The 27,520-nt window shown below is 41.1% G+C and overlaps 1 protein-coding gene across 1 annotated transcript; it reads left to right on the top strand.

Annotated features, from left to right (window-relative positions):
- Positions 1-1,438: 1,438 nt before the first annotated feature.
- LOC142658786 (germ cell nuclear acidic protein-like) lies at positions 1,439-11,683 on the top strand. The gene is made up of 11 exons (XM_075834403.1): positions 1,439-1,546; positions 1,858-1,945; positions 6,515-6,569; positions 6,813-6,883; positions 6,982-7,095; positions 7,792-7,831; positions 8,041-8,185; positions 8,374-8,503; positions 8,667-8,874; positions 9,286-9,530; positions 10,347-11,683. Exons 1-10 carry the CDS (start codon positions 1,466-1,468, stop codon positions 9,515-9,517), a joined length of 1,164 nt encoding a protein of 387 aa, XP_075690518.1. The 5' UTR covers positions 1,439-1,465; the 3' UTR covers positions 9,518-9,530; positions 10,347-11,683.
- Positions 11,684-27,520: the final 15,837 nt, after the last annotated feature.

Raw genomic sequence — 27,520 nt, 5'->3', positions numbered from 1 at the left:
ACACATCCCCTTAAAGATAGTGACACCCCCAAATTGTAGATTGCAGATTGCCACACACCCCTCCCTGTACATAGCGTTCCAAGAAATAAGAAAAAAAACACCTGTACTCACCTAGTCCGGGCTGTTCCTGCGATGAACGGAGCTCCAGCCTACTCAACCACATTAGGCCTGAGAGATCCAGTCCCTGTGCAGGCGCAATGACATAATCGCATCTGCGCAGGTATCCAATTCCTGATATAGGCAGCAGCTGCAGGCCGCCTAGTTTAGTGAATAGCGGACAAGGGAGCCTGCAGCTACGCCATTGTTTTCAATTGCTTCTGCGTCCTGAGGATGCAAATGCAATTGAACATGGAAGTCACCGGGCCGGGGCCCCCCTTGAGCGAGGGGGAATGCGGGGCCTGGAGCTGGAGCTCCAAGAGCTCAAATGATAACCCTGGACGGGTGGAAAACCTTATTGTTACCTGTGCAACATTTGTTGCAGGCAGCAATGGTTATGGGAAAAGCAGTCATATAAAATAAACAATACATAGAATGATTCAAATGTTCCTAAAAATCGTAATGCTTTTCATTCCATTGAAATAGCATTCCTTCAAGAGTATTTTTTTTAAAGTATTTTTTCAAAACATGTTGGTCAAAATCATTGAAACCCCTAAAGAATATTTTAAATCAAATCAAAGAAATTAGATTTTTTTGTGAAACTAACTAGGTCTTTTTTATTGTTTCTAGACTCCAGGAACTCCATTCTTGGCTATAACCTGTTCCTGTTTCCCTGGAATATAGATTCGAGACTTCACCAAATATTTTTATTCCTATAGAAAATTTACTTTTAGTGTAAAAAACACAGTAGGAAAATAAGGCTGTGTTTACATGTGCATCAAAGGCTCCGTTGCAATTTCCTTCAGACTTGACTAAAAGAACAGCGATGTACACCGCGATATTCTTCCTGTCAAAACAACGGATATCATGATCGAACCTGACAGATCCTATCGTAAATCAATGGGGTTCAGCAGGCATCGGTGGTATACTATTATATATTATATATCTACACAGCTTGAGAAATGCCCCATGAGTATGGGATGAAATGTTGGGTGGATAAAGAATATAACATTTTTCACTGAAGTTTAAAGTGTTTCCTATGTTTTCATCATTTGTACTTGTAATTGCATAAGACACGGTACTGCTCTCTTTTCATTCTTTTAAAAAAAAAAATCTATAAATATATGTGTAAATATGAAATATATACTTTTTAGTATAGAGAATATATATATATATATATATATATATATATATACACACACAAAAAAAAAATCAACATAGTTGATGTCATTCTTGTCACAAAAGAAGTAATGATTCTAATGATGTCACATATGACGGGAAGAGATAAAAGTCCAGCCACGCAAAGTTCCGTTGAGGGTGTATGTAGGAGTTTACAGAGCGAGGATTGTTCTGTGTGATTGATTTAGCTATGGCTAAGAGAAAGCGCTGCAAGCGCATAATAGTCATGTCCGACTCAGAGGACAGCAGTGATGATGACAACTTACATCAGGTGAGCGTCACGTTTTTGAAATGTTGGGAAAAAACACATATATAAAAAACGCATGCGTATTTTTAAATAGATGCACGTTTTTACGGGAGGTTTTCAATTTACTGGTCATAAACTTACAAATGTAAACCCGGCCTAATCCATTCTTTATTAGTAATGATGCTACTTTTGCAGTAAAGTTCTTTCGTAACTATTATTAAGGAGACCCCAACCCTATACCCTATACTACAAATATATAATACAATTTAAATCAACAAAATTTAGACTGATTTCTTAGATTTCGTTTTGAGCCTTTTATTATTTCTTTCTTCCAGTCTCATCCAAGGAAGAAGCCAATTCCAAAATTTCCAGGCCTGGAAGAGGAATGTGGTTTCAATACTCAGATATCACTCGATGAACGAGGTACTGTGCTCCAATTCAGGAAAGGTTCTGATATAGTGACACCTCTCTATATACCGTATTTTCCGGACTATAAGGCGCACATAAAATGCTGAGAATTTCTCAGAAATAGAAAGTGCGCCTTATAATCCGGTGCGCCTTATATATGAACCCGACAGTAAAGAGAGGGGTTCATACAGGATCCTTTACCTCTATCGTGGGCGGCAGGGGTCGGCGGCGGCATACCACAGCACACACCATGCTCCTCCCCCCCGTGCGCCTATGAATTTATTCTTCACTTGGGTTTTTACAGTATCCATAAATGGATTGAGCATTACGGCCACCGTAGTCAGGAGCCACACTGAGTGATACTTACAGCTCTGTAGGATCCTTGCAATATATCTTTGCTTTAGCGTTAACTATACCCACTACCCCAAAAAATGCCTCCTGTTAAGAGACATGCTTATGATGCAGGTTTCAAGCTTAAAGCTATAAGTTATGCAGTAGAGCATGGAAATAGGGCAGCTGCAAGAGAATTCAACATTAATGAATCCATGGTGCGTAAGTGGAGAAAACAAGAAGATGCCCTCCGCCAAGTAAAGAAGACCAAACTGAGTTTCCGAGGAAACAAAGCAAGGTGGCCACAGTTGGAGGACAAAATAGAACAGTGGGTTATGGAACAGAGAAACGCAGGTAGAAGCGTCTCCACTGTCTCTATTCGACTCAAAGCCACTGCTTTAGCACGTGACATGGAGATCAAGGACTTTCGAGGAGGTCCTTCATGGTGCTTTCGTTTCATGAACAGGCGTCATCTCTCCATTCGCACCAGAACTACTGTGTGCCAGCAATTACCAAAGGATTATGAAGAGAAGCTGGCCATTTTCCGCACCTACTGCATAACCAAGATAAATGAAAAGAATATCCAGCCAGAACACATTATTAACATGGATGAGGTTCCCCTCACTTTCGATATCCCCGTAAACCGTACTGTTGAGAAAACAGGGACCAGTACGATATCTATACGTACCACAGGAAATGAGAAGTCATCTTTCACTGTAGTTCTCGCTTGTCAGGCTAATGGCCAGAAACTACCACCCATGGTAATTTTCAAGAGGAAGACTTTGCCTAAAGAAAATTTTCCTGCTGGTGTCATCATTAAGGCTAACCCAAAGGGCTGGATGGATGAGGAGAAGATGAGTGAGTGGCTGAGGGAGGTCTACGTCAAGAGACCGGGTGGCTTTTTTCACAAATCCCCATCCCTATTGGTCTGTGACTCGATGCGCGCCCACTTGACCGATACTGTCAAAGCCCAAGTGAAGAAAACTAATTCGGAGCTTGCTGTCATCCCTGGTGGATTAACCAAAGAGCTCCAGCCGCTAGATATCAGCATCAACAGGTCATTTAAAGTTAAATTGCGAGCTGCATGGGAGCATTGGATGACAGAAGGTGACCACACATTCACCAAAACAGGGAGGCAACGCCGTGCGAGTTATGCCACTATGTGCCAGTGGATCGTGGATGCCTGGAAGAATGTATCAGTCTCCAGTGTCATCCGAGCTTTCAGGAAGGCTGGAATCACCACTGAAGAGCCTAGCAGCAGCAACGAGACCGACTCGGATAATGAAGAGGAGGACCCCATGCTTGATGCCGAAATCGCCCAACTGTTCAACTCCGACACTGAAGATGACGGATTTGATGGATTTCTGGTGGAGGAATGAACTGAAAAAGTACGGTAAGGGTATGTGCACACACACTAATTACGTCCGTAATTGACGGACGTATTTCGGCCGCAAGTCCCGGACCGAACAGTGCAAGGAGCCGGGCTCCTAGCATCATACTTATGTACGATGCTAGAAGTCCCTGCCTCGCTGCAGGACAACTGTCCCGTACTGTAAACATGATTATACTACGGGACAGTTGTCCTGCAGCAAGGCAGGGACTCCTAGCGTCGTACATAAGTATGATGCTAGGAGCCCGGCTCCTTGCACTGTGTTCGGTCCGGGACTTGCGGCCGAAATACGTCCGTCAATTACGGACGTAATTAGTGTGTGTGCACATACCCTAAACGTTTTGATTTGCAATTACAGCTGAACCAGTTGCAAGTTATTGTTAAAAAGTGTAATAAATTTTGACTTGCAGTCTGAGCAATGGTTTATTTAACGGTAATGTGCTGCGCCTTATAATCCAGTGCGCCTTATATATGAAACATGATTGCTTATAAGGCGCTCATAGAAAGTGCGCCTTATAATCCGGTGCGCCTTATAGTCCGGAAAATACGGTAGTAACTTGGATAACTGCAAATGTAAAATACTGTACACAAGGGTTTTGTTGATGGGGGTATATGGATGTCCTATATGTAAAAATGGTAAAGATATTCCGAGGAGAAACATGTCTGAATATTGTGAATGATTATGTCATGATCTGTGGGTATGTGGACTCACTGGGCCGTACCGCCATAGCGGGATAGCAGCTGGCTAAACAGTGTACCAAGTAAAGTCTACAGTCCGAGCAAGGGTACCTGTGGTAGTACAGACAGTAGCGATGGCTAGGCTCAGATGGGACCTTGGCAGCAGACACCAGGCGTGGTGTAACCCAACACGACTCCAACTCTTTTAAGGCATAGGAACAAGGTAGCAGGAATGGGAACACTGGGAACAAGAAAACACTAAGGGGCCATTTGCTAGACTGACACAGGAAAACACAACAACGCTCAGGGAATTAGTGAAGGGGCGAGGGCCCTTCTTATAGTCCAGGGTGATTAGACAATTCTAAACATTTGTGCGCGCTGGCCCTTTAAGGCTGGGACTGAGCTCGCGTGGGCACCCTAGTGGTCACTGCGGGCCAGGACGGCCACATGTGCTGGCAACTCCAGGAAGGAAGGTGTTGGCAGAATGGGAGGAGTCTGCAGTCTGCGGCCGCGGACATTACTGATTAGATTAAAAACTTCATCAATACTGTCTAACAGAAAAAAATGCCCTTGTTGCCCATAGCAACCAATCAGAGCACAACTTCTATTTGAACTACTTTGTATAAATGAAAGCTGCACTGTGACTGGTTGCTATGGGTAACAAGGTTAGATGTTGTGTTAGACAGCTTTGATACATGAAGCCCAATATGGGGATGTAGTATATCAATAAAATACTTGGTCACTTTCAATGTATTGTGTCGTTTTTGGTTTACAGATTCAGCAAATCTTAAATTGTAATTTCACGCATCACATACCAGTGAGATAAATAGTATGAGATGCGCTAGGCCCAATTCACATGATGTTTATTCGCTTATTTTTCACGTATACGCCGGGATAAGGTATCAACATATGCATTAGACTTAGGCTGTGACACAGTTCTAACAGTGGGGTCCGTCACCCATAGGCTATAATAGTATTCATTGAACGGATACATCATGAAAAGGGGTCATAAGACTTCACGACACATACTGATATTACTGTACTCTATGGGTGATGGAGGCCACTGTTAGGCGTCTCTCACACAGGAATTCGCCACTAGAGATGAGTGTATCGATTCTACACAAATTGAATTCGGTATGAATTTCCAAAAAGTTTCAGATTCAGCGAATGGCAAAACTTTTGAGGTTCATAGCGCACAAATCGCAGCAAAATGGCGGCCACCTGCGAGCACCGTCCGCCATTTTACTGGTTCAAAAATGGATCACATGCTCTCGAGCGGACTTTCCTATAAAGCCTTGCAGGCAGCCTTTGCAGAATGCACTACGGTTATCCTATCCCTCTAACACAGCCAATCATGAGGGGTATAGGTGGATGACATTACTAATGCTAGCTTGGCATTAAAAAGCTTAAAAGTGGATACAGTCATAAAAGATATCAGAGATTTAGACACAAGTTTTAAGGGCTATAGGGGAACTTTTAATGGCAGCAAATTTATTTGGACAAAATCAAATTGGACGGCCGAATCAACCAAATTTGACCCCAAACCAATTTTGTTCAAATTTGCCGATCTCTATCCAACACCACTAGACTATTATGTCATCCATTTAACGTATATGTATGAAAAGCTGTTGAAAAGTTCATGATGTACACGCTAAACGGATGCCTGTGATGTATACCATACTGTAGAATATGTCACCCATGGGCTACCATGTTAAAAAATCGTATATCGGGCGGTAAACATTGATTTGTAAGATCCTGCAGAATGGAATAACAGTCTTCACTCTATTCAATACCTGAAAAAATAGGCATAGGAACGTACAGTATATCAGCCTAATAGAGACCATAAGGACACTCTGTTCGTCTAATAAAGCCCTATGGACACATTTAGCGTATACGCGGAAAGCTTTGGTGTGATGTGAACTGAGCCTTAATAAGTAAATGGTCAGACCAGAAATTGCAACATATAGTGGGAATTACTAAACAAGACTGATCGGGAGAGCGAGGATCACGTCTCAGTTTAATGTCTGAGAACGTGAGATATTTCACCCATCATGCATGGGTTCACTGGGTTATTTCACTATATATGACCCGCTAATAAATGATCAGATTCCGCTGTTTGATTGTCATGTATACAGTATGTGCGTGGCCAGGTTTGCTAACACATTAATTATCACCTTGTTTAACAGATCTGAGTGCGCTAATCCCAACAGCGATAATTGATTTGGACAATGAAATCGACAGGTATGTTAAATATATATTATCTCCGGTGTTAAACAAATCCAGGAGCCAAGAAGCTGAGGTCCCATTGGGGTCTTATTTCAACAGAAGGCAATGAGATTACATCATCTAGACTCTTAAAGGATCCTGATGGTTCCTCAGTTCTGTATTATGTGTCTGCATTGATCTACTGGTTTCTTCTTTTATTATATTTATATGCAAGAATTTTAAGGCCCAAATATTTATATTTCAATGTTGTTTTCACAGTTTCAATGATTTCATTGTAATATCCGATGATGACAATGATACTAGAGCTGGAGAAACCTCCACACGTAAAAGTAAGTTATAATGAGCTGCTTTCTAGTTACAATCCAGGTTTATGTTATTGGACACAGAACATTGCTCAGTCCCCTGTACTGTTATCTGTTATTTATAGGGATCAGGACTGACACAGGGTCTCGAGAAACCTCAATGCAACTGGACTCTCCAATGGTCATCAGTGACAGTGATGAAGATCAATACAACATTACACCAGGCACTGCTGTCACAGGTCAATTTTTAACTATACAGCATTTACTATGTGAATATGATGCATGTTACATTTTAAAGATCTCTTGACGAGTCAGAAGACGCATTTGGATTTATTGATAGCATATTCTGCTTTCAACAGATTTCTCCTTGTCCTATAAGTAAACAAGCTAGATTTCAGCCCATTGACAGTTCAGAGCATCTTCACAATCAACATTTGCAGTGGTATTCCCCATTGACTTCAATAATAAAAACCAAATGTAAAAAAAATGTAGTTATCGATTTTATATCTGGTATTTCAACAACATTTTATATAAAAGCAGATCTAGGAACATTTTCTAAAATTCTGTCTTTAAAACATGCAGCAAAACTAGTAAAACTACATGTATTTATTAGGCAGTATGGCTGCATCTAGAAGCCCGTAATACAGCTTTGTGTAGGAGCCTAAATACGGAATAGGATCCCATCATGTATATTCAGAAAATACTTTTGCCATAAATAGCTTTGGGGAAGGCGATTCTTATTACACATGGCGGGATTCCGATCCCATGCATAGCACCCAATTTACACCTTATACCGTAGTTATAGCTCTGGTTTTACCAATATGGTAGTGGTGTGGCCTCCTGGGTGCACATCGAGCCTTATAGTAATGATTTTATCAAAATTAACCCACATTTTTTACCTAATTTTATTGCTTTATATTTCTTCATAAATACAGAACCAACTGACTGTATGGAGAGATCTACTGCAGAGGAAAGGTGAGTTATGTCCACCACATTATGTTCTTGATACCCAACACAGCTTGTTAGAAAGACTAGGGTTCCACTTTGCTTCTTGCTGGAGACGGATGGGATGGAAATTTCAATTTAAATTTAGGATAAAGGGATTATGAACAGAATAGATGTTTGTGTGTTCGGAGACTATACCCAAAGCTTGATCATTTATATTCTCTCTGTATTTTTACCAGGAGACCTCAGTGTAACATACATGGCTGTTTCCTAGAAGAAATAACATCGCCCACATCCATTTACCGGACTTATTTCCAGGAGACAAAGGAAGACCTGACAGCACGGCTATATGAACTATACAACGGTACCGTGTTTAAGAACAAGGTATGTTTTTTTAATCAAATAATTTTTTATTAACATTTTCACATTTTACATACATGAAAACAACAACCTCCCCCTCCCAAGAAGAAGGTATCTTATTATCAATCCCAGGGGTTTACATCAAGATTTTGAAAATGAGGTTGAAAATGATTTCTGATTGTATTACATTTTGTATTTTTGCTGTTTTTTAGCTTCCTCGGACTTTGCGTATTTCCTGGAACAAAAGGCTGAGATCAACATCTGGCCAATGTATTAGCGGGATGGATGGCATGGACAGAATTTCCACCATTGAATTATCGGATAAAGTCTGTGATTCCGTAGGTAAGTCCCTAATCACATCCATTTTACAGCTTTGTAAAAGAGCCTTAACGTATGTTAGGAAGCTTCTTTACAATTGTCCGTCCTCAATAGAAATAACAGTTTGGTACTTGTGATGTATGTGTCTTTATTATACAATGTAAATATAATTTCCCTTTGTCTTTAGAGCGACTTCGAGACACCTTGATACATGAAATGTGTCATGCAGCCTGCTGGCTGATAGATGGAGCTCTAAATGCTGGACATGGTCCATTATGGACGGCTCATGCTGAAAACGTCGCACGTGTGCACCCAGAATTACCGGCAGTGACCCGCTGTCACACATATGACATAAACTACAAATACACCTATGAATGTGTCCGGTGTCAACACAGGTAAGGTGATATTTTATTTTAGTGCACATACAAAGGCTCATTAGTTTATAAAGAACACCATAACTATGGAATGATTGATGGGAAATTCATGGTATTTTGGTTTTGTATTTTTGGCCTTTTGCTACATTGATCATGGGAACCTCTGGACAACTATTATCTGCTATGCCCTTATGGCCTCGGCACTACATGGTTCTAAGAAAACTGAGTAAACTGCCCTTATCTTACTTTCTACATAGTGTAGTCAAAGGAAAAATGCAGCAAACACCAGTAATGCTGCTTACATTTTGTTAGCCAGAGATATTACATGAAATGAAAAATGTCCTATTGTTGTGTACATCAATGCTCATCATTTAAGTATTATTATTTTTTGCCAATTCCTTTCTGATAACCAATATTATTACATCTCCATAGCGTTGGACGTTTTGCAGCTCTTAATGCAAAGAAAGCCTTTTGCCGTGTCTGTGAAAGTGGACTGTTAATACTCAAAACCACCGAACATGACAACTATCCATCTACTAGTCATGTCAGTCCATTCACAAAGAATTATAGGGAGAGCCATGGTCCAGCAAGGAAAGCAGCCTATGGAAACAGCCATCCAAGAGTCAGTCCTGGATTTCCCATCAAAAGAAAATTTTCTGACTAATTCAGTTTTCTTTGTGAGTATATGTCTTAATTACCATTCAATATGATAGCAGAAACACCAGTCAGATAGCAACATCAACCACCATCTTGAGGTCCATGTTTATCTCCATAGGGCTCAGTATCTTCTGCAGCAATTTACACCATAAAAGCGAATCTCTGGTGCCTGGTCTTCAGTGACTGCACTGTATATTTACATCCAGCATGCCAATGGACCGGTCATGCATATGTAGAGCTCTTTATATGTCTACGTTTTCTCGATGACTGACTATGGCCCATTTACACATGGTCCCTGAGATTTGCTCTTTCTGACCAAATTGCTGTAGAACTAGAATATTATATATCGGTCAACAGGAAGCATGTCTGCTTTAGCACAATAGCTCAAGAATCCAAAATTCTGATTAAATCTGAAGTCTGTAGCAAAAAATAAAAACATAAGTACTGAAAAGAAAAGTTATGATATTCATAGTCTTTTCTGTGGTCACATACTCCCAGAGGCAGACATAAAGTACCATATGCCCAATAGGTCAGGAGGGCCAATACCATCAATAGAGAACAAAACATATACCAAAGAAATTGACACACTAGGATTGGTGGGATATGCTAAACAGTCATGAGGGACGAGATCTACGATGACCACCTTAATCTTAACAAATTATCTCTTAGGAAATATAGGGCCCACATACTGTTCTTACACAGAGGCCATCTTCTGGATGTGTGCTTTTACTTATTATCATATACATATGTATGATGTTTAATGTGAAACATATAAACTATATATTAATTTTTAACTATTGTACATACAATTGTTTTTTATCCTCATCTTTGCACAGAATACCAACAATGAGGCACTTTTTCTCCTGAACTAAAGATCCTGCTCCTGCCCTGCTTGCTTTCTGACGGCTGTGGATTTGGGGACTTGGCATCTCCAAAACATCGCAGACTACATGCCTTTATCAACAATTATGCCTGAAACAACTGAAAATTTACTATCTACCTGGAAACTTGTTATCTGCGCCAAAGTCCCCATCAAGTCAGAAAAAGCAAATGTAAATACCAGCAATGGGCCTACAGCAGTAGATGAAGGAGACTGTGCCTAAAAGAAGAAAACACACCAAAAAAAAAAATTTGAAAAAAAATAATTAAAAAAAACAACCCACCTTCTCCAATTTAGATGCGCCTCTTCTTGTAGAATTAAAGATCCTGCTCAGGTCCTGCATGCTTTTCTGAATGCTGTGGATTTGGGGGACTTGGCTTCTGAAAATATCGCAGATTATATGGCTTTATCATCAAGTCTGCCTGTTGCTAATGAAAATAAAAATATCTTCATGGACAGTTGTTATCTGCGCCAAAGTCCCCATCAATTCAGTAAAAGGAATGTAAATACCAGCTATGGGCCTACTGCAGTAGAGGAAAAAGTGTGTACCCTGGAGATAAACAAAAAAATCAAGACTTTAATAAAACCTTCTCCAACAAGAATGCGCCTCGTCTACTAGAACTGAAGATCTTGCTTCGGCCCTGCATCATTTTCTAAAGGCTTTGGATTTGGGGGACTTGGCTTCTGCAAACATCGCAGACTACATGGCTTTATCACCATTTATGTAATCTAAGCCAAAGTCCCCATCAGGCCAGGAAAAAGCAAATGTAGATACCAGCTATGGGCCTAATGCAGTAGACGGAGAAGAGTGTGCCTAGGTGAAGAAAACACAAAAAAACTGAAAAAAAAACTTTGACATCAAGAATTTTGCCTCTTCTTCTAGGACTAAACATCATGCTCTGGTGCTGGATACTTTTCTGGAAGTTGTGGATTTGGGGGAAGGCTTCTGCAAACATCGCAGTTTACATGGCTTTATTATCGACTATGCCTGAAACAACTGAACAAAGATCTATATAGACTGTTATTATCTTCCCCATCCCTTATCACATCAGGAAAAGCAAACATAAATACCAGCTATGAGCCTGTAGAAGTAAGGAAAGAAGAGTGTGGTCAAAACCCTTACCCCACTCCTGTTCCTAAATAACAATAAAAAAAAAAAAACACAAAATTTACAGTGATTCTGAATCTTTTTCTAGGACACCGACTTTCTTCCCTTCAGAAATCATGGAGTCTGAAGAACTATTTTATGGAAAGTAAAGTAAAAGTCTTTTTTCAAGCCTGAGGAAGACCCTGGTTGAGGGTCGAAACGTGTAGCTTTTATTCTAATTTTATGACACATCATGTATATCTTTTAAAAAATGAAAAAAAATGTTTTACCTTTATTTGATATCTTGTCCCGACTGGGATTTTAGTTGAATTTAATCTACAAGTGCAGGAGCACCTTCCTTAAGGGATAATCATTTTTTTCTTTTTCACAATTTGGATTATTAGTTTACTGGTAATAGTAGAAAAGTTTAAACTTTAAGTACATCACTCTATTTTATTTTATATACTTGCTCACACAAAGCAATCTTAAATTACTCTGGCAACGCATGAAATTCTATTCCTGTCATGGTTTGGAGCCATTAAACCACCATGTCGCTGCAGAATTTACTTCGTCCGTTAACTTTGGACATTATCTGCATTTGTCTATGAGTTCCAAATTAATGAATGCTCTCTCAATGGTGGATCTGAGAGAGGCCGGCCGGCCGGAGAGAGACCATGACACGCAGCGTCAGTGTTCAAACAGTCTCTGCCCTAGGGGGCGGATCCATCTTTATTTATAAGAAAATGGGAGTAAGCGGTACCCTCAACTTGCAAACATAAATATTCTACATATGGTAATATACAGAATCCCAATCTCCTCTTTAGTATATATCTTTAGCCATAAGAAATACAATGTCATCACATTTTGTCACGTTGCCTTTGTAACAGCTGAATGCAAAGTCATAAACCAAACGACTTAGAATAGAATAGCCATCCCCCCTGTAGGCTGTTGTTTTCAGCAGTTCTGTGAGCCCTAGTGACACCTGTTCATAGCAGTAGATAATTCATAGCACTTTTAGGTTCACACATATAAAGATATTAAAATATTTCTGGCAATTCCCTTCTTTTGCACATAAATTTGCTTAGCCATGTATTAGAATACTCACCCGAGACTATGTTCTAATTAGATCCCCTGAATCAGGGCACCTCGTTGTGCCATTCACTTCTGGATAGGTACTCAGTATACGTGTCTAGCAATAGGTGCGTGTACAGCGTTACATACTGTACACACCTGAAGATTTAGGGAATTACAGGTTTCACTATTAGGACAATGCCATCCATCTTGGTGTTGTGCTACGGCTTGACAGATAACTTTATCAGGTGCGGAAGCATTCAGTGTCATGTAAACAGGTGGCTCTGAATGTTTCCTTACTCAGTTCTTTGGTTGGTGGGTGGTCTGGACCACATGCACTTTAATATCTTGTGCTGTTTTCTTAACTGCTGATACTTTTGCAATCAAACATGTTACAAGTTTAAATATAATATATCTCTATCTAAGTAGCTGAATGTAGCCTAAACTAGGGTACATACTCCTGGTCTCCTGGGTGGCAACTAATTAAATGCTTTAAACCCACATATATGAAGTATGTGCTGGGTGGAAGCGCCTCCCTGAACACTCCTGCAATCCAGGAGAACAAGATCATGTCCCGTCCGGTGGCATTCATCGATGCCAACCCCTTTATCAGTTAGATTACCTCGTATTGCACTTTCTAGGCTCTGCATCCCCCATTTTCTAGCTGTCTCGGAGCACTGGGTGCTGCCAGTTGCTTTTACCCCCACACAATATACATATTTTGTGTCTTTTCCCTCACAGTCGGTGAGGTTTATAGCATCAAACAACATGTCATTTTTATTAACCTGACCTATGTTTACACATCACACAGTGTCATTGGGGTAACATCTAATCATGGACTGCAGTATTCCTGGCGTGAGATCTATTTTCCACAGCACCTCCCTTTTTAAATGTCTTACACGGTAAAACAGCCAGGGATCTAATGCTCACGCTCAGGGCCGCCATCAGGGCAGTACCGTCGCCCCCCCCCTCGGACTGTCGCCCCACCCTCGCAACGCTCGCGGGCCCCCCTCGCAACGCTCGTGCCCCGCCCCTAGCAATGCTCGCGCCCCGCCCCTAGCACACTCGCGGCACCCCCTGCATACCTGTTGTAGCTTCGCATACTGGATGGGAAAGATGCAGCATATGCAGAAGCGCCGTGTGGAGATCCCGCCCTCAGCCGACTCCTCTACACTGCCGGCTGGACCTGCAGGCTGGTGAGTATTTTCCCCTATCCATCCTGCTTCCTATTCCCTCTGAACCAATTTGTAGAATGTATAAAGTATGTTAAAATGTTTTTTGGTATTTTTTCGTTTTCCTAGCGTTTTTTTTATTGGCCGCGTGAATCGCGTGAAAATGGCGATTATATAAAAATCGCGGCAAAACAGCGTGATTTGTGCCGCAATTACAAAAATTGCATAAAAAAAGAATACAAAACATGAAAAGTGCTGTTAGGCTATATTCTCACAGTGCGGTCAAATCACGTTTTTACCGCGATTTTGCAAAAATTGTGGCTAAAAAATGGGATTTGACCGCACTGTGTAACTAGACTAAGGCCTTATTCAGACGGCCGCGTTCAGTCCGTGACATACGGAGCGTGTATAGGTCGTATTTCCCAGGCTGACCACAATTCATGGAGCCGGACTCCTAGCATCATAGTTATCAATGTTGTTGGGAGTCCCTGCCTCTCCGCGGGAATGCTGTCCCATACTGCGGAACCCGTTTTCACACATCCCTCATAGACTTGATTCTATTGAGGGATCCATGAAAACGCACAAAAATAGGACGTCCTATTTTTTTACAGGCCCTTCACACGGTCCGTTAGAACACTGACCATGTGAATAACCCCATAGAAATACACGCAGCCTGTTATGGCCATTAAAAAAAACGTCCTTCACACGGACGATTAACACGTTAGTCTGAATAAGCCCCAACTCATGTGAATGGGGTTTGTCAAAACCTCATGCACGTGCAGCATTTCACCCCACAAATAATTTTCTTTCAGCTTCCCAGTACATTATGCGGTACAATAAATGGTGCCATGAAAAACTACAACTTGTACCGCAAAATACAAGCCCTCAAATTATAGCTTTTGGAAGGTGGAGAGGAAAAAAACAAAAGTTAAAATCCGAAAAATGGCTTAGGAGGGAAGGGGTTAAATCATCTGCATGCCTATTAGGATATGTTCACACGCTTAGCAGAAACAGTCTGAAAATACAGAGCTGTTTTCAAGGTAAAATAGCTCCTGATTTTCGGAAGTTTTTTAAGCAAACTTGTGTTTTTCGCTGTGTTTTTTACGGCCGTTTTTGGAGCTGTTTTTCTATAGTCAATGAAAACCAGCTCCAGAAACGTCTGAAGAAGTAACCTGCACTTCTTTTTCGCAGCCGTTTTTTTACGCGGCCGTTTTTCAAAATGGCTGCGTAAGAAAAACGACCCGTCCGAACACAACTCTGTTTTTCTCATTGAAATCAATTGTCAGATGTTTGGAGGCGTTCTGCTTCTGATGTTTCGGACGTTTACGGCCAGAAAAACAGCTGAAAATAAGCCGTGTGAACATAACCTAATGTTGCAGAATTGTAACGTATTTCATCCTTTACAATGTAAAGGGTTAATCTGTAAATCCCCAGCAAATTCTGTAACACACACATTGAGGAATTTGGTGCACAAAATCTGCATCAAAACTGCAGGTACTTCAGCAGGTAAAATCTGCACCTAATAGTGCGTTTTTTGATACGTTTTTAGGTGCGGTTTTTACATTTTGATGCGGAAATAGGTGCGGTTTTATGCTGCAGATTTTTGAATATTTTTTAAACTAGTCAGAAACAATTCGCAAGCGGAAACGCAAGATAAAGTGACATGTAGCATATTTTCAAATACGCACCGCAGGTCAATTTTTGTGCAGAAAATGCGACATGTAGAGGAGATTTCTTGATCTCATTTACTTTGCTGGTACTGTATTAGGCTGTATTCAGACGAACGTGGCGTTTGTGCGCGCGTGAAAAACGTGACGTTTTGTTTGCGTTGTAGTTGCGTGTGGCATCCGTTTGGCCAGCGTGATAGCGTATTTAACGCGCGTATGGCATGCGTTTTTTACGAGCGTCCAAACAACGGAGGGTGGAGTAATGGAGATGGCAGCCTACAAAAAGACACCTTCTCCAACACCTGCTTGCTGTGAGCACATGTTCGCATCAAGATTTCACGTTACCTCACACTTTGGCCCGTGTTTGTTGTTTTTGGGTGGTTTTACAGGTTAAAAAACTACTATTGCTGCAGATGTCAGTTTAAACTGTGCGCATGTGCTCAGAAAGTGAAAAGCCACTTCCTGGTTTGTAGTTGTTTTGTCTAGTCTGCTCAACTCATTTACATAGACTTAACAAGTGTTGCGTGAAAAACGCTGTGCGTACGGAGGTGCTTCCGTGTGCCCTGCGTTGTTTTCACGCACCCATTGACTTCAATGGGTGCGTGATGCGTTGAAAACGCTGAATCAACGGACATGTCGTGAGTTTTTTGCAACGGAGCAACGCTGCGCAAAAAACGCTGCCATGTCTGCCCCATTGACTAATATAGCTACGGGCAATGCACGTGAAAATCACGCGCGTTGCACGCGCGTATTTTACGTTCATCTGAATAAAGCCTTACACTGCGGATTTGCCGCACGAAAATACCCGCGACAAATTTGCACGTAATAAGTATCGTGTTTTTTTTTAACTCACCCTAAGGCCCCGTTCACACATGTTGGATTTGATACGGAGGTAAACCGACGTCTACGTTGTGCAGCTACATACACAAACACTATGAAAAACACTAGAAACAGGAGTCATGCACTATTGTAATACAATTTGCCAATGGCATAGAAAAATAATTTTTATTGGACAATACAAAATACATAGAGTTAAAAAAGACTACAAATCTGAAGACTGTACACCTCCCAAGTGATGAGGATGAACCTAAAGGAACCGCTCCTTGTATGGCAGTTGCAGGAGGGAAGAGCTTAACTAACAGATAGCAAATACTAACTAGGACTAAGGCAGAGAATACAAAAAAGTAATACTCGGTATAAAAGTTAGGGTATGCAAATGTAAGTAAGTACCAGCATACATACAGCCAGAGTCACAAAAGTAAACGAAGGTAAATATTGTGAATGGATTCCAAACTGAGCAAAACAGTATGTGCTCTCAAAGAATCCTCACAAAAATAGACAAAGTCTTCCCAGAATATTATCGCCACAAGAAAGGAGCAGGTAAATATGTACAGCACAGCATAGAGTGTTACTAACCCATATGGTTCCTGTAGTTCAGTATCTTCCAGAGTACAGAGAGACCCCGACGCGCGTGACGCGCGTTTCGCGTGGATGGCTTTTTCAAAAGGGGTATACTAACTTCAACTAAAGCCTTCCACTTTAAATATGCTTGAGCAACCCGATCAGCTGTTAGGATTTGACCAATGGGATCTCCCCGGCCGTGCCTGTCAGGCTAAGACACCGCGAGACTCACGCACCTGAGAGCCGAGCTCCCACTGCGCACGCGCGGCTCCGGAAACCACGCATGCGCAGAAGAGAACAAACGGCAGACAGAGCTAAAGCCAGCGGTGACGCGCCTGACAGGCAGGGCCGGTACAAACACTCATAGAATGAGACACCCAGGGTAAGTTCCAAATTGAAACAGATTTTAATGCTCCGGAAAGATAAATAAAATAAATAAAAGATACTCTGTTATATACATTTCTAGTGGGACAAAAATTAAGGAAGACTATGTAATATATCAAAAACCCCCGGAGGGGGGAAGGGAATAGTGACAAGTGACAACCATAAACGCAGTGATAAACAAATACAATATAGAAATCAAATAAATAAATAAACATTTATCATTTCATATAAATAAATTAATAAGCTGAAAGTGCACAGGAATAAATCCCTAATAAACTAACATAATAATGTTATGTTAACAGCATACGATGCTGAAAAACAACAACAGTGAAAGACGCCCCCACCGCGAGGAGGGGGATATATTGTAACTGACTAAACAGTGACATTATATATTTACTCCAAAAAATATATCAATCCTACGACATTTGAATAGAACATACATAATGTGATTATTTGTAATAACAGTGAATAAAAAATAAAAAATAAAAAAATAATAAAAATAAAATAAAAAAATAAAAAAATAAATATAATAGTGAAAAATAAATAAAAAACGTTATTATAAAGTGTAATAGAATGTCCCACAGCGTATAGAGACGTTTAATACGACTCCAAACAGATCCGTACAACAAAGATTGGAGTCCCGCAACACTCTTGACAGGTGCCTCAAATATCGATCTCAGGTCAGTATAGATGTATATGATCAGACACGGCAAAAGTGGAAGACTAGAAGAGGAAAAATTAAAAATTAATAGACATACAGTATAAACACACAAAATTTAAAAAATGGTAGGAGAATTATAGGAAGGACGCAAAGCTAAGTGTCTCATTCAGACCAACAGGGGCCATTGTTCCAAGGGTGATAATCCACTTGCACTCCCTCTGAGCTAACAATTTCTTGACGTCCCCACCTCTGATACCACAGATCACCCTGTCTATCCCCCATGCTTTAAATGATTTTGGATCACCTGCATGATAGGTTTTAAAATGTTTGGGGATTGTTTTGAGCAGTGTGAGATCTTCAATATCCCTAGCAGCGACTATGTCGCGCACATGTTCTCTAATTCTGATCCGTAATTGTCTGGATGTCAGACCAATATATACCTTCGAGCAGCCGCATGTAGCATAATATATGACATTCGTTGTGCTGCAAGATATATAGTGACGGATCTTAAACTCTCTATTCTCAGTCATAGAGGAAAAAATAGATGTACGGACCATATTTGTGCACGCCACACAGTCGCCGCATGGGTAACACCCTTGTCTAGGGTTTCTTGATGAAAATACATTAAGTTCTTTTGGCACGTAGTGGCTTTTCACCAGCATGTCTTTTAAATTCATACTTCTACGTGCCGTCATTTGTGGTTTTAGAGATAATTTATCGACAAAAGCGGGTTCTGAATGCAGAATTGGCCAATGTTTTTCCAGCACCACTCTCATCGCTTGCCATTGGTTGTTATATGTGGTAATATAGCGGATGTTATTATCTTCACTCTTATTAATGGTATTCTTAATTGGTGGGTGCAGAATGGAATTACGATCTGTAGTTTTTGCCCTTCTGTAGCCCTTCTTAATACTTCTGTGGCTATATCCCCTGTCTCGGAATCTCTCCTCTAAATCTCTTGATTGCCTCTCAAAGTTACCGTCTGAAGAGCAGATGCGCCTCATTCTCAAGAATTGGCCAATAGGGACGGCCCCAATCGTGGACTGGCTGTGGGCAGAGGTGGCATGTAACAAGGAATTGACGGATGTCTTCTTTCGAAACACATCAGTCTGAAGACATCCCATGCTATCCACCTCAATACTGATGTCCAAAAACTCAACCCGATGTTTATCAAAAACATAGGTCAATTTAATGTTCAAATCATTAGTATTAAGACCCTGCATAAAATGTATGAGCTCAGTCTCCGTCCCCTGCCAAAAAAAGAGGACATCATCTATATAGCGCATCCAGCACTGCACATGGTCAGCGGCGCGCGCGCCGTCACCAAGGAAAACCTGCCTCTCCCAAAGACCGAGAAACAGGTTTGCATATGACGGCGCGCACGCCGCACCCATGGCAGTGCCTCGCTTCTGTAAATAAAATACGTCCTTAAAAACAAAAAAATTATGCATCAGGACGTATTCCAGTAGTTCCACAACCAGTTCACAGGTAGGGCCGTCCCAATTGCTCATCCCCAGAAAGAGGCGCACAGCATCAATCCCATCAGCATGTCGAATGCTGGTGTACAGCGATTCAATGTCAGCTGTAACTAGAAAAGTATCCGCATCAAGGGCAACACCATCTATCCTCCTCAAAACATCTGTTGTATCCCTGACATGGGATGGTAAACATTCCACCAGGGGTTTGAGGTAATGGTCAATAAATCTACAGACCGGGTCACAGAGTCCCCCAATCCCTGAGACTATAGGGCGTCCTGGGGGATCTGTCATATTTTTGTGGACCTTCGGCAGAAAATACAGCGTAGGTATCCTTGGACATTGAACCGTGAGGCCAGTAAGTATGTTTTTAGGAATTAAACCTTTCTCAAAGGCCAGATTCAGAACTTTAGATAGTTCAACTGAAAATTTACCCACTGGGTTAAATGCCAACCTTTGATAGGTATCTTTGTCCCTCAATTGCCTATAGGCCTCCCTTTCATATTTATCGGTTGGCCATATCACGATGTTCCCACCCTTGTCCGCCGCCTTATAGATAACATCCTCAAAACCTTGAAGTTCCTTCAGTGCGTTACGTTGACATTTAGACAAATTGTCATTTTTTCTATTCGAAGAGATGCGTTTGAAATCATTTATTACCATTTTAGTAAAGATCTCAACTTGCGGACATATGGACAAAGGTGGGAACCTCACTGATCTGGGTACAACCGATTTGGGGAACCTACCTTGGTCAGTGGTGATTTGCTCCTGTAGGAGATCCTCAAGGGCCTTTAGAGCTTCTTTCTCCATTACACTATTGAGTCCCAAATCTCCACCCGGTCTACTGTGTAATTTTTTTAGGACTAGCTTGCGTGCAAAGAGGTAGAGGTCTTTCATGGCTGAAAAAAAGTTGAAAGGATTACTAGGGGAGAATGTGAGTCCCCTACTGAGTACGTCACATTGTGTTGCAGATAGGGAGTGCTTAGATAGATTTATCACCTGCAATACATTCTTGGATTTCTTCCCCTGTTGATATGATGAGGTCTCCTTACGTCTAGCCACCTGTCGTTCTCTATTTCTACGAGGATAAGTCGTTTCATGGGAAATAGATCCTTCATCATTATGTTTGGATCTCAGAGGGTTCTCGCTAGATGTTATAGATGAAAAGGATGTGGATCTTGATCTAGGTATTGATCTTAACCCAGGTTTACGCCATTTGTACATTCTGCCCTCCAAAAAATCGTTGTTATCTCTTTGAAATTTGGAGGATTTGACTAAGAGAATTTCCTGCTCCCATTTCTTAAAATCCCCATCCAAATCTGCATTAAGTTTTTCCAATTCCAGATTTGAGAGGTCCTTTTTTAAGGTAGCTTGTAACTCCTCTATTTCTTTTTCCAACTCCGTCAACGTTAATTGATTACCCTCAGATAGTAATCCCATGAAACCCCTGGAACAATCGGAGGCTAGACCCTCCCATTTGGTCTTAAAGATCTCATCCACAATGGGAAAGGAAGGGAATACCTGCACTCGCAGGCCTCTAGGTATTAACCCCTTAATTAAGTACTTCTCCAAGAACGCCCTGTTCCACCAAATTTTCGTTCTTTTTTTATGTAGCTCTTTGAGCCTATTGATGGATTCCCTCATATTTCTACCATTAGTGTTTAAAATCAGATTTGTGTCTTCATTAAAAACCTCATTTAATTGTGAGATCCAGGACTGATCTCGAGTCCTGAAGTCCATTATAGGCCCGGAGCCAGCAGCTGTGAAGGATACACAGAAACACAATACTTATAAACATATGTCTCAACAGGAAAATGGTTATGAGGGCTAGGTCACCAGCATGTGCGGATTTAAACCTCCCTTTGTCAGAATAGAAACTCCAAGATAATTATGAAAAACACTAGAAACAGGAGTCATGCACTATTGTAATACAATTTGCCAATGGCATAGAAAAATAATTTTTATTGGACAATACAAAATACATAGAGTTAAAAAAGACTACAAATCTGAAGACTGTACACCTCCCAAGTGATGAGGATGAACCTAAAGGAACCGCTCCTTGTATGGCAGTTGCAGGAGGGAAGAGCTTAACTAACAGATAGCAAATACTAACTAGGACTAAGGCAGAGAATACAAAAAAGTAATACTCGGTATAAAAGTTAGGGTATGCAAATGTAAGTAAGTACCAGCATACATACAGCCAGAGTCACAAAAGTAAACGAAGGTAAATATTGTGAATGGATTCCAAACTGAGCAAAACAGTATGTGCTCTCAAAGAATCCTCACAAAAATAGACAAAGTCTTCCCAGAATATTATCGCCACAAGAAAGGAGCAGGTAAATATGTACAGCACAGCATAGAGTGTTACTAACCCATATGGTTCCTGTAGTTCAGTATCTTCCAGAGTACAGAGAGACCCCGACGCGCGTGACGCGCGTTTCGCGTGGATGGCTTTTTCAAAAGGGGTATACTAACTTCAACTAAAGCCTTCCACTTTAAATATGCTTGAGCAACCCGATCAGCTGTTAGGATTTGACCAATGGGATCTCCCCGGCCGTGCCTGTCAGGCTAAGACACCGCGAGACTCACGCACCTGAGAGCCGAGCTCCCACTGCGCACGCGCGGCTCCGGAAACCACGCATGCGCAGAAGAGAACAAACGGCAGACAGAGCTAAAGCCAGCGGTGACGCGCCTGACAGGCAGGGCCGGTACAAACACTCATAGAATGAGACACCCAGGGTAAGTTCCAAATTGAAACAGATTTTAATGCTCCGGAAAGATAAATAAAATAAATAAAAGATACTCTGTTATATACAGAAGGGCAAAAACTACAGATCGTAATTCCATTCTGCACCCACCAATTAAGAATACCATTAATAAGAGTGAAGATAATAACATCCGCTATATTACCACATATAACAACCAATGGCAAGCGATGAGAGTGGTGCTGGAAAAACATTGGCCAATTCTGCATTCAGAACCCGCTTTTGTCGATAAATTATCTCTAAAACCACAAATGACGGCACGTAGAAGTATGAATTTAAAAGACATGCTGGTGAAAAGCCACTACGTGCCAAAAGAACTTAATGTATTTTCATCAAGAAACCCTAGACAAGGGTGTTACCCATGCGGCGACTGTGTGGCGTGCACAAATATGGTCCGTACATCTATTTTTTCCTCTATGACTGAGAATAGAGAGTTTAAGATCCGTCACTATATATCTTGCAGCACAACGAATGTCATATATTATGCTACATGCGGCTGCTCGAAGGTATATATTGGTCTGACATCCAGACAATTACGGATCAGAATTAGAGAACATGTGCGCGACATAGTCGCTGCTAGGGATATTGAAGATCTCACACTGCTCAAAACAATCCCCAAACATTTTAAAACCTATCATGCAGGTGATCCAAAATCATTTAAAGCATGGGGGATAGACAGGGTGATCTGTGGTATCAGAGGTGGGGACGTCAAGAAATTGTTAGCTCAGAGGGAGTGCAAGTGGATTATCACCCTTGGAACAATGGCCCCTGTTGGTCTGAATGAGACACTTAGCTTTGCGTCCTTCCTATAATTCTCCTACCATTTTTTAAATTTTGTGTGTTTATACTGTATGTCTATTAATTTTTAATTTTTCCTCTTCTAGTCTTCCACTTTTGCCGTGTCTGATCATATACATCTATACTGACCTGAGATCGATATTTGAGGCACCTGTCAAGAGTGTTGCGGGACTCCAATCTTTGTTGTACGGATCTGTTTGGAGTCGTATTAAACGTCTCTATACGCTGTGGGACATTCTATTACACTTTATAATAACGTTTTTTATTTATTTTTCACTATTATATTTATTTTTTTATTTTTTTATTTTATTTTTATTATTTTTTTATTTTTTATTTTTTATTCACTGTTATTACAAATAATCACATTATGTATGTTCTATTCAAATGTCGTAGGATTGATATATTTTTTGGAGTAAATATATAATGTCACTGTTTAGTCAGTTACAATATATCCCCCTCCTCGCGGTGGGGGCGTCTTTCACTGTTGTTGTTTTTCAGCATCGTATGCTGTTAACATAACATTATTATGTTAGTTTATTAGGGATTTATTCCTGTGCACTTTCAGCTTATTAATTTATTTATATGAAATGATAAATGTTTATTTATTTATTTGATTTCTATATTGTATTTGTTTATCACTGCGTTTATGGTTGTCACTTGTCACTATTCCCTTCCCCCCTCCGGGGGTTTTTGATATATTACATAGTCTTCCTTAATTTTTGTCCCACTAGAAATGTATATAACAGAGTATCTTTTATTTATTTTATTTATCTTTCCGGAGCATTAAAATCTGTTTCAATTTGGAACTTACCCTGGGTGTCTCATTCTATGAGTGTTTGTACCGGCCCTGCCTGTCAGGCGCGTCACCGCTGGCTTTAGCTCTGTCTGCCGTTTGTTCTCTTCTGCGCATGCGTGGTTTCCGGAGCCGCGCGTGCGCAGTGGGAGCTCGGCTCTCAGGTGCGTGAGTCTCGCGGTGTCTTAGCCTGACAGGCACGGCCGGGGAGATCCCATTGGTCAAATCCTAACAGCTGATCGGGTTGCTCAAGCATATTTAAAGTGGAAGGCTTTAGTTGAAGTTAGTATACCCCTTTTGAAAAAGCCATCCACGCGAAACGCGCGTCACGCGCGTCGGGGTCTCTCTGTACTCTGGAAGATACTGAACTACAGGAACCATATGGGTTAGTAACACTCTATGCTGTGCTGTACATATTTACCTGCTCCTTTCTTGTGGCGATAATATTCTGGGAAGACTTTGTCTATTTTTGTGAGGATTCTTTGAGAGCACATACTGTTTTGCTCAGTTTGGAATCCATTCACAATATTTACCTTCGTTTACTTTTGTGACTCTGGCTGTATGTATGCTGGTACTTACTTACATTTGCATACCCTAACTTTTATACCGAGTATTACTTTTTTGTATTCTCTGCCTTAGTCCTAGTTAGTATTTGCTATCTGTTAGTTAAGCTCTTCCCTCCTGCAACTGCCATACAAGGAGCGGTTCCTTTAGGTTCATCCTCATCACTTGGGAGGTGTACAGTCTTCAGATTTGTAGTCTTTTTTAACTCTATGTATTTTGTATTGTCCAATAAAAATTATTTTTCTATGCCATTGGCAAATTGTATTACAATAGTGCATGACTCCTGTTTCTAGTGTTTTTCATAATTATCTTGGAGTTTCTATTCTGACAAAGGGAGGTTTAAATCCGCACATGCTGGTGACCTAGCCCTCATAACCATTTTCCTGTTGAGACATATGTTTATAAGTATTGTGTTTCTGTGTATCCTTCACAGCTGCTGGCTCCGGGCCTATAATGGACTTCAGGACTCGAGATCAGTCCTGGATCTCACAATTAAATGAGGTTTTTAATGAAGACACAAATCTGATTTTAAACACTAATGGTAGAAATATGAGGGAATCCATCAATAGGCTCAAAGAGCTACATAAAAAAAGAACGAAAATTTGGTGGAACAGGGCGTTCTTGGAGAAGTACTTAATTAAGGGGTTAATACCTAGAGGCCTGCGAGTGCAGGTATTCCCTTCCTTTCCCATTGTGGATGAGATCTTTAAGACCAAATGGGAGGGTCTAGCCTCCGATTGTTCCAGGGGTTTCATGGGATTACTATCTGAGGGTAATCAATTAACGTTGACGGAGTTGGAAAAAGAAATAGAGGAGTTACAAGCTACCTTAAAAAAGGACCTCTCAAATCTGGAATTGGAAAAACTTAATGCAGATTTGGATGGGGATTTTAAGAAATGGGAGCAGGAAATTCTCTTAGTCAAATCCTCCAAATTTCAAAGAGATAACAACGATTTTTTGGAGGGCAGAATGTACAAATGGCGTAAACCTGGGTTAAGATCAATACCTAGATCAAGATCCACATCCTTTTCATCTATAACATCTAGCGAGAACCCTCTGAGATCCAAACATAATGATGAAGGATCTATTTCCCATGAAACGACTTATCCTCGTAGAAATAGAGAACGACAGGTGGCTAGACGTAAGGAGACCTCATCATATCAACAGGGGAAGAAATCCAAGAATGTATTGCAGGTGATAAATCTATCTAAGCACTCCCTATCTGCAACACAATGTGACGTACTCAGTAGGGGACTCACATTCTCCCCTAGTAATCCTTTCAACTTTTTTTCAGCCATGAAAGACCTCTACCTCTTTGCACGCAAGCTAGTCCTAAAAAAATTACACAGTAGACCGGGTGGAGATTTGGGACTCAATAGTGTAATGGAGAAAGAAGCTCTAAAGGCCCTTGAGGATCTCCTACAGGAGCAAATCACCACTGACCAAGGTAGGTTCCCCAAATCGGTTGTACCCAGATCAGTGAGGTTCCCACCTTTGTCCATATGTCCGCAAGTTGAGATCTTTACTAAAATGGTAATAAATGATTTCAAACGCATCTCTTCGAATAGAAAAAATGACAATTTGTCTAAATGTCAACGTAACGCACTGAAGGAACTTCAAGGTTTTGAGGATGTTATCTATAAGGCGGCGGACAAGGGTGGGAACATCGTGATATGGCCAACCGATAAATATGAAAGGGAGGCCTATAGGCAATTGAGGGACAAAGATACCTATCAAAGGTTGGCATTTAACCCAGTGGGTAAATTTTCAGTTGAACTATCTAAAGTTCTGAATCTGGCCTTTGAGAAAGGTTTAATTCCTAAAAACATACTTACTGGCCTCACGGTTCAATGTCCAAGGATACCTACGCTGTATTTTCTGCCGAAGGTCCACAAAAATATGACAGATCCCCCAGGACGCCCTATAGTCTCAGGGATTGGGGGACTCTGTGACCCGGTCTGTAGATTTATTGACCATTACCTCAAACCCCTGGTGGAATGTTTACCATCCCATGTCAGGGATACAACAGATGTTTTGAGGAGGATAGATGGTGTTGCCCTTGATGCGGATACTTTTCTAGTTACAGCTGACATTGAATCGCTGTACACCAGCATTCGACATGCTGATGGGATTGATGCTGTGCGCCTCTTTCTGGGGATGAGCAATTGGGACGGCCCTACCTGTGAACTGGTTGTGGAACTACTGGAATACGTCCTGATGCATAATTTTTTTGTTTTTAAGGACGTATTTTATTTACAGAAGCGAGGCACTGCCATGGGTGCGGCGTGCGCGCCGTCATATGCAAACCTGTTTCTCGGTCTTTGGGAGAGGCAGGTTTTCCTTGGTGACGGCGCGCGCGCCGCTGACCATGTGCAGTGCTGGATGCGCTATATAGATGATGTCCTCTTTTTTTGGCAGGGGACGGAGACTGAGCTCATACATTTTATGCAGGGTCTTAATACTAATGATTTGAACATTAAATTGACCTATGTTTTTGATAAACATCGGGTTGAGTTTTTGGACATCAGTATTGAGGTGGATAGCATGGGATGTCTTCAGACTGATGTGTTTCGAAAGAAGACATCCGTCAATTCCTTGTTACATGCCACCTCTGCCCACAGCCAGTCCACGATTGGGGCCGTCCCTATTGGCCAATTCTTGAGAATGAGGCGCATCTGCTCTTCAGACGGTAACTTTGAGAGGCAATCAAGAGATTTAGAGGAGAGATTCCGAGACAGGGGATATAGCCACAGAAGTATTAAGAAGGGCTACAGAAGGGCAAAAACTACAGATCGTAATTCCATTCTGCACCCACCAATTAAGAATACCATTAATAAGAGTGAAGATAATAACATCCGCTATATTACCACATATAACAACCAATGGCAAGCGATGAGAGTGGTGCTGGAAAAACATTGGCCAATTCTGCATTCAGAACCCGCTTTTGTCGATAAATTATCTCTAAAACCACAAATGACGGCACGTAGAAGTATGAATTTAAAAGACATGCTGGTGAAAAGCCACTACGTGCCAAAAGAACTTAATGTATTTTCATCAAGAAACCCTAGACAAGGGTGTTACCCATGCGGCGACTGTGTGGCGTGCACAAATATGGTCCGTACATCTATTTTTTCCTCTATGACTGAGAATAGAGAGTTTAAGATCCGTCACTATATATCTTGCAGCACAACGAATGTCATATATTATGCTACATGCGGCTGCTCGAAGGTATATATTGGTCTGACATCCAGACAATTACGGATCAGAATTAGAGAACATGTGCGCGACATAG

The sequence above is a fragment of the Rhinoderma darwinii genome, chromosome 8 (assembly GCF_050947455.1).
Source record: "Rhinoderma darwinii isolate aRhiDar2 chromosome 8, aRhiDar2.hap1, whole genome shotgun sequence".
Lineage (NCBI taxonomy): Eukaryota > Metazoa > Chordata > Amphibia > Anura > Rhinodermatidae > Rhinoderma > Rhinoderma darwinii.
Note: the sequence above shows the minus strand (reverse complement) of the source record. Positions and strands in the feature narration are given on the sequence as shown.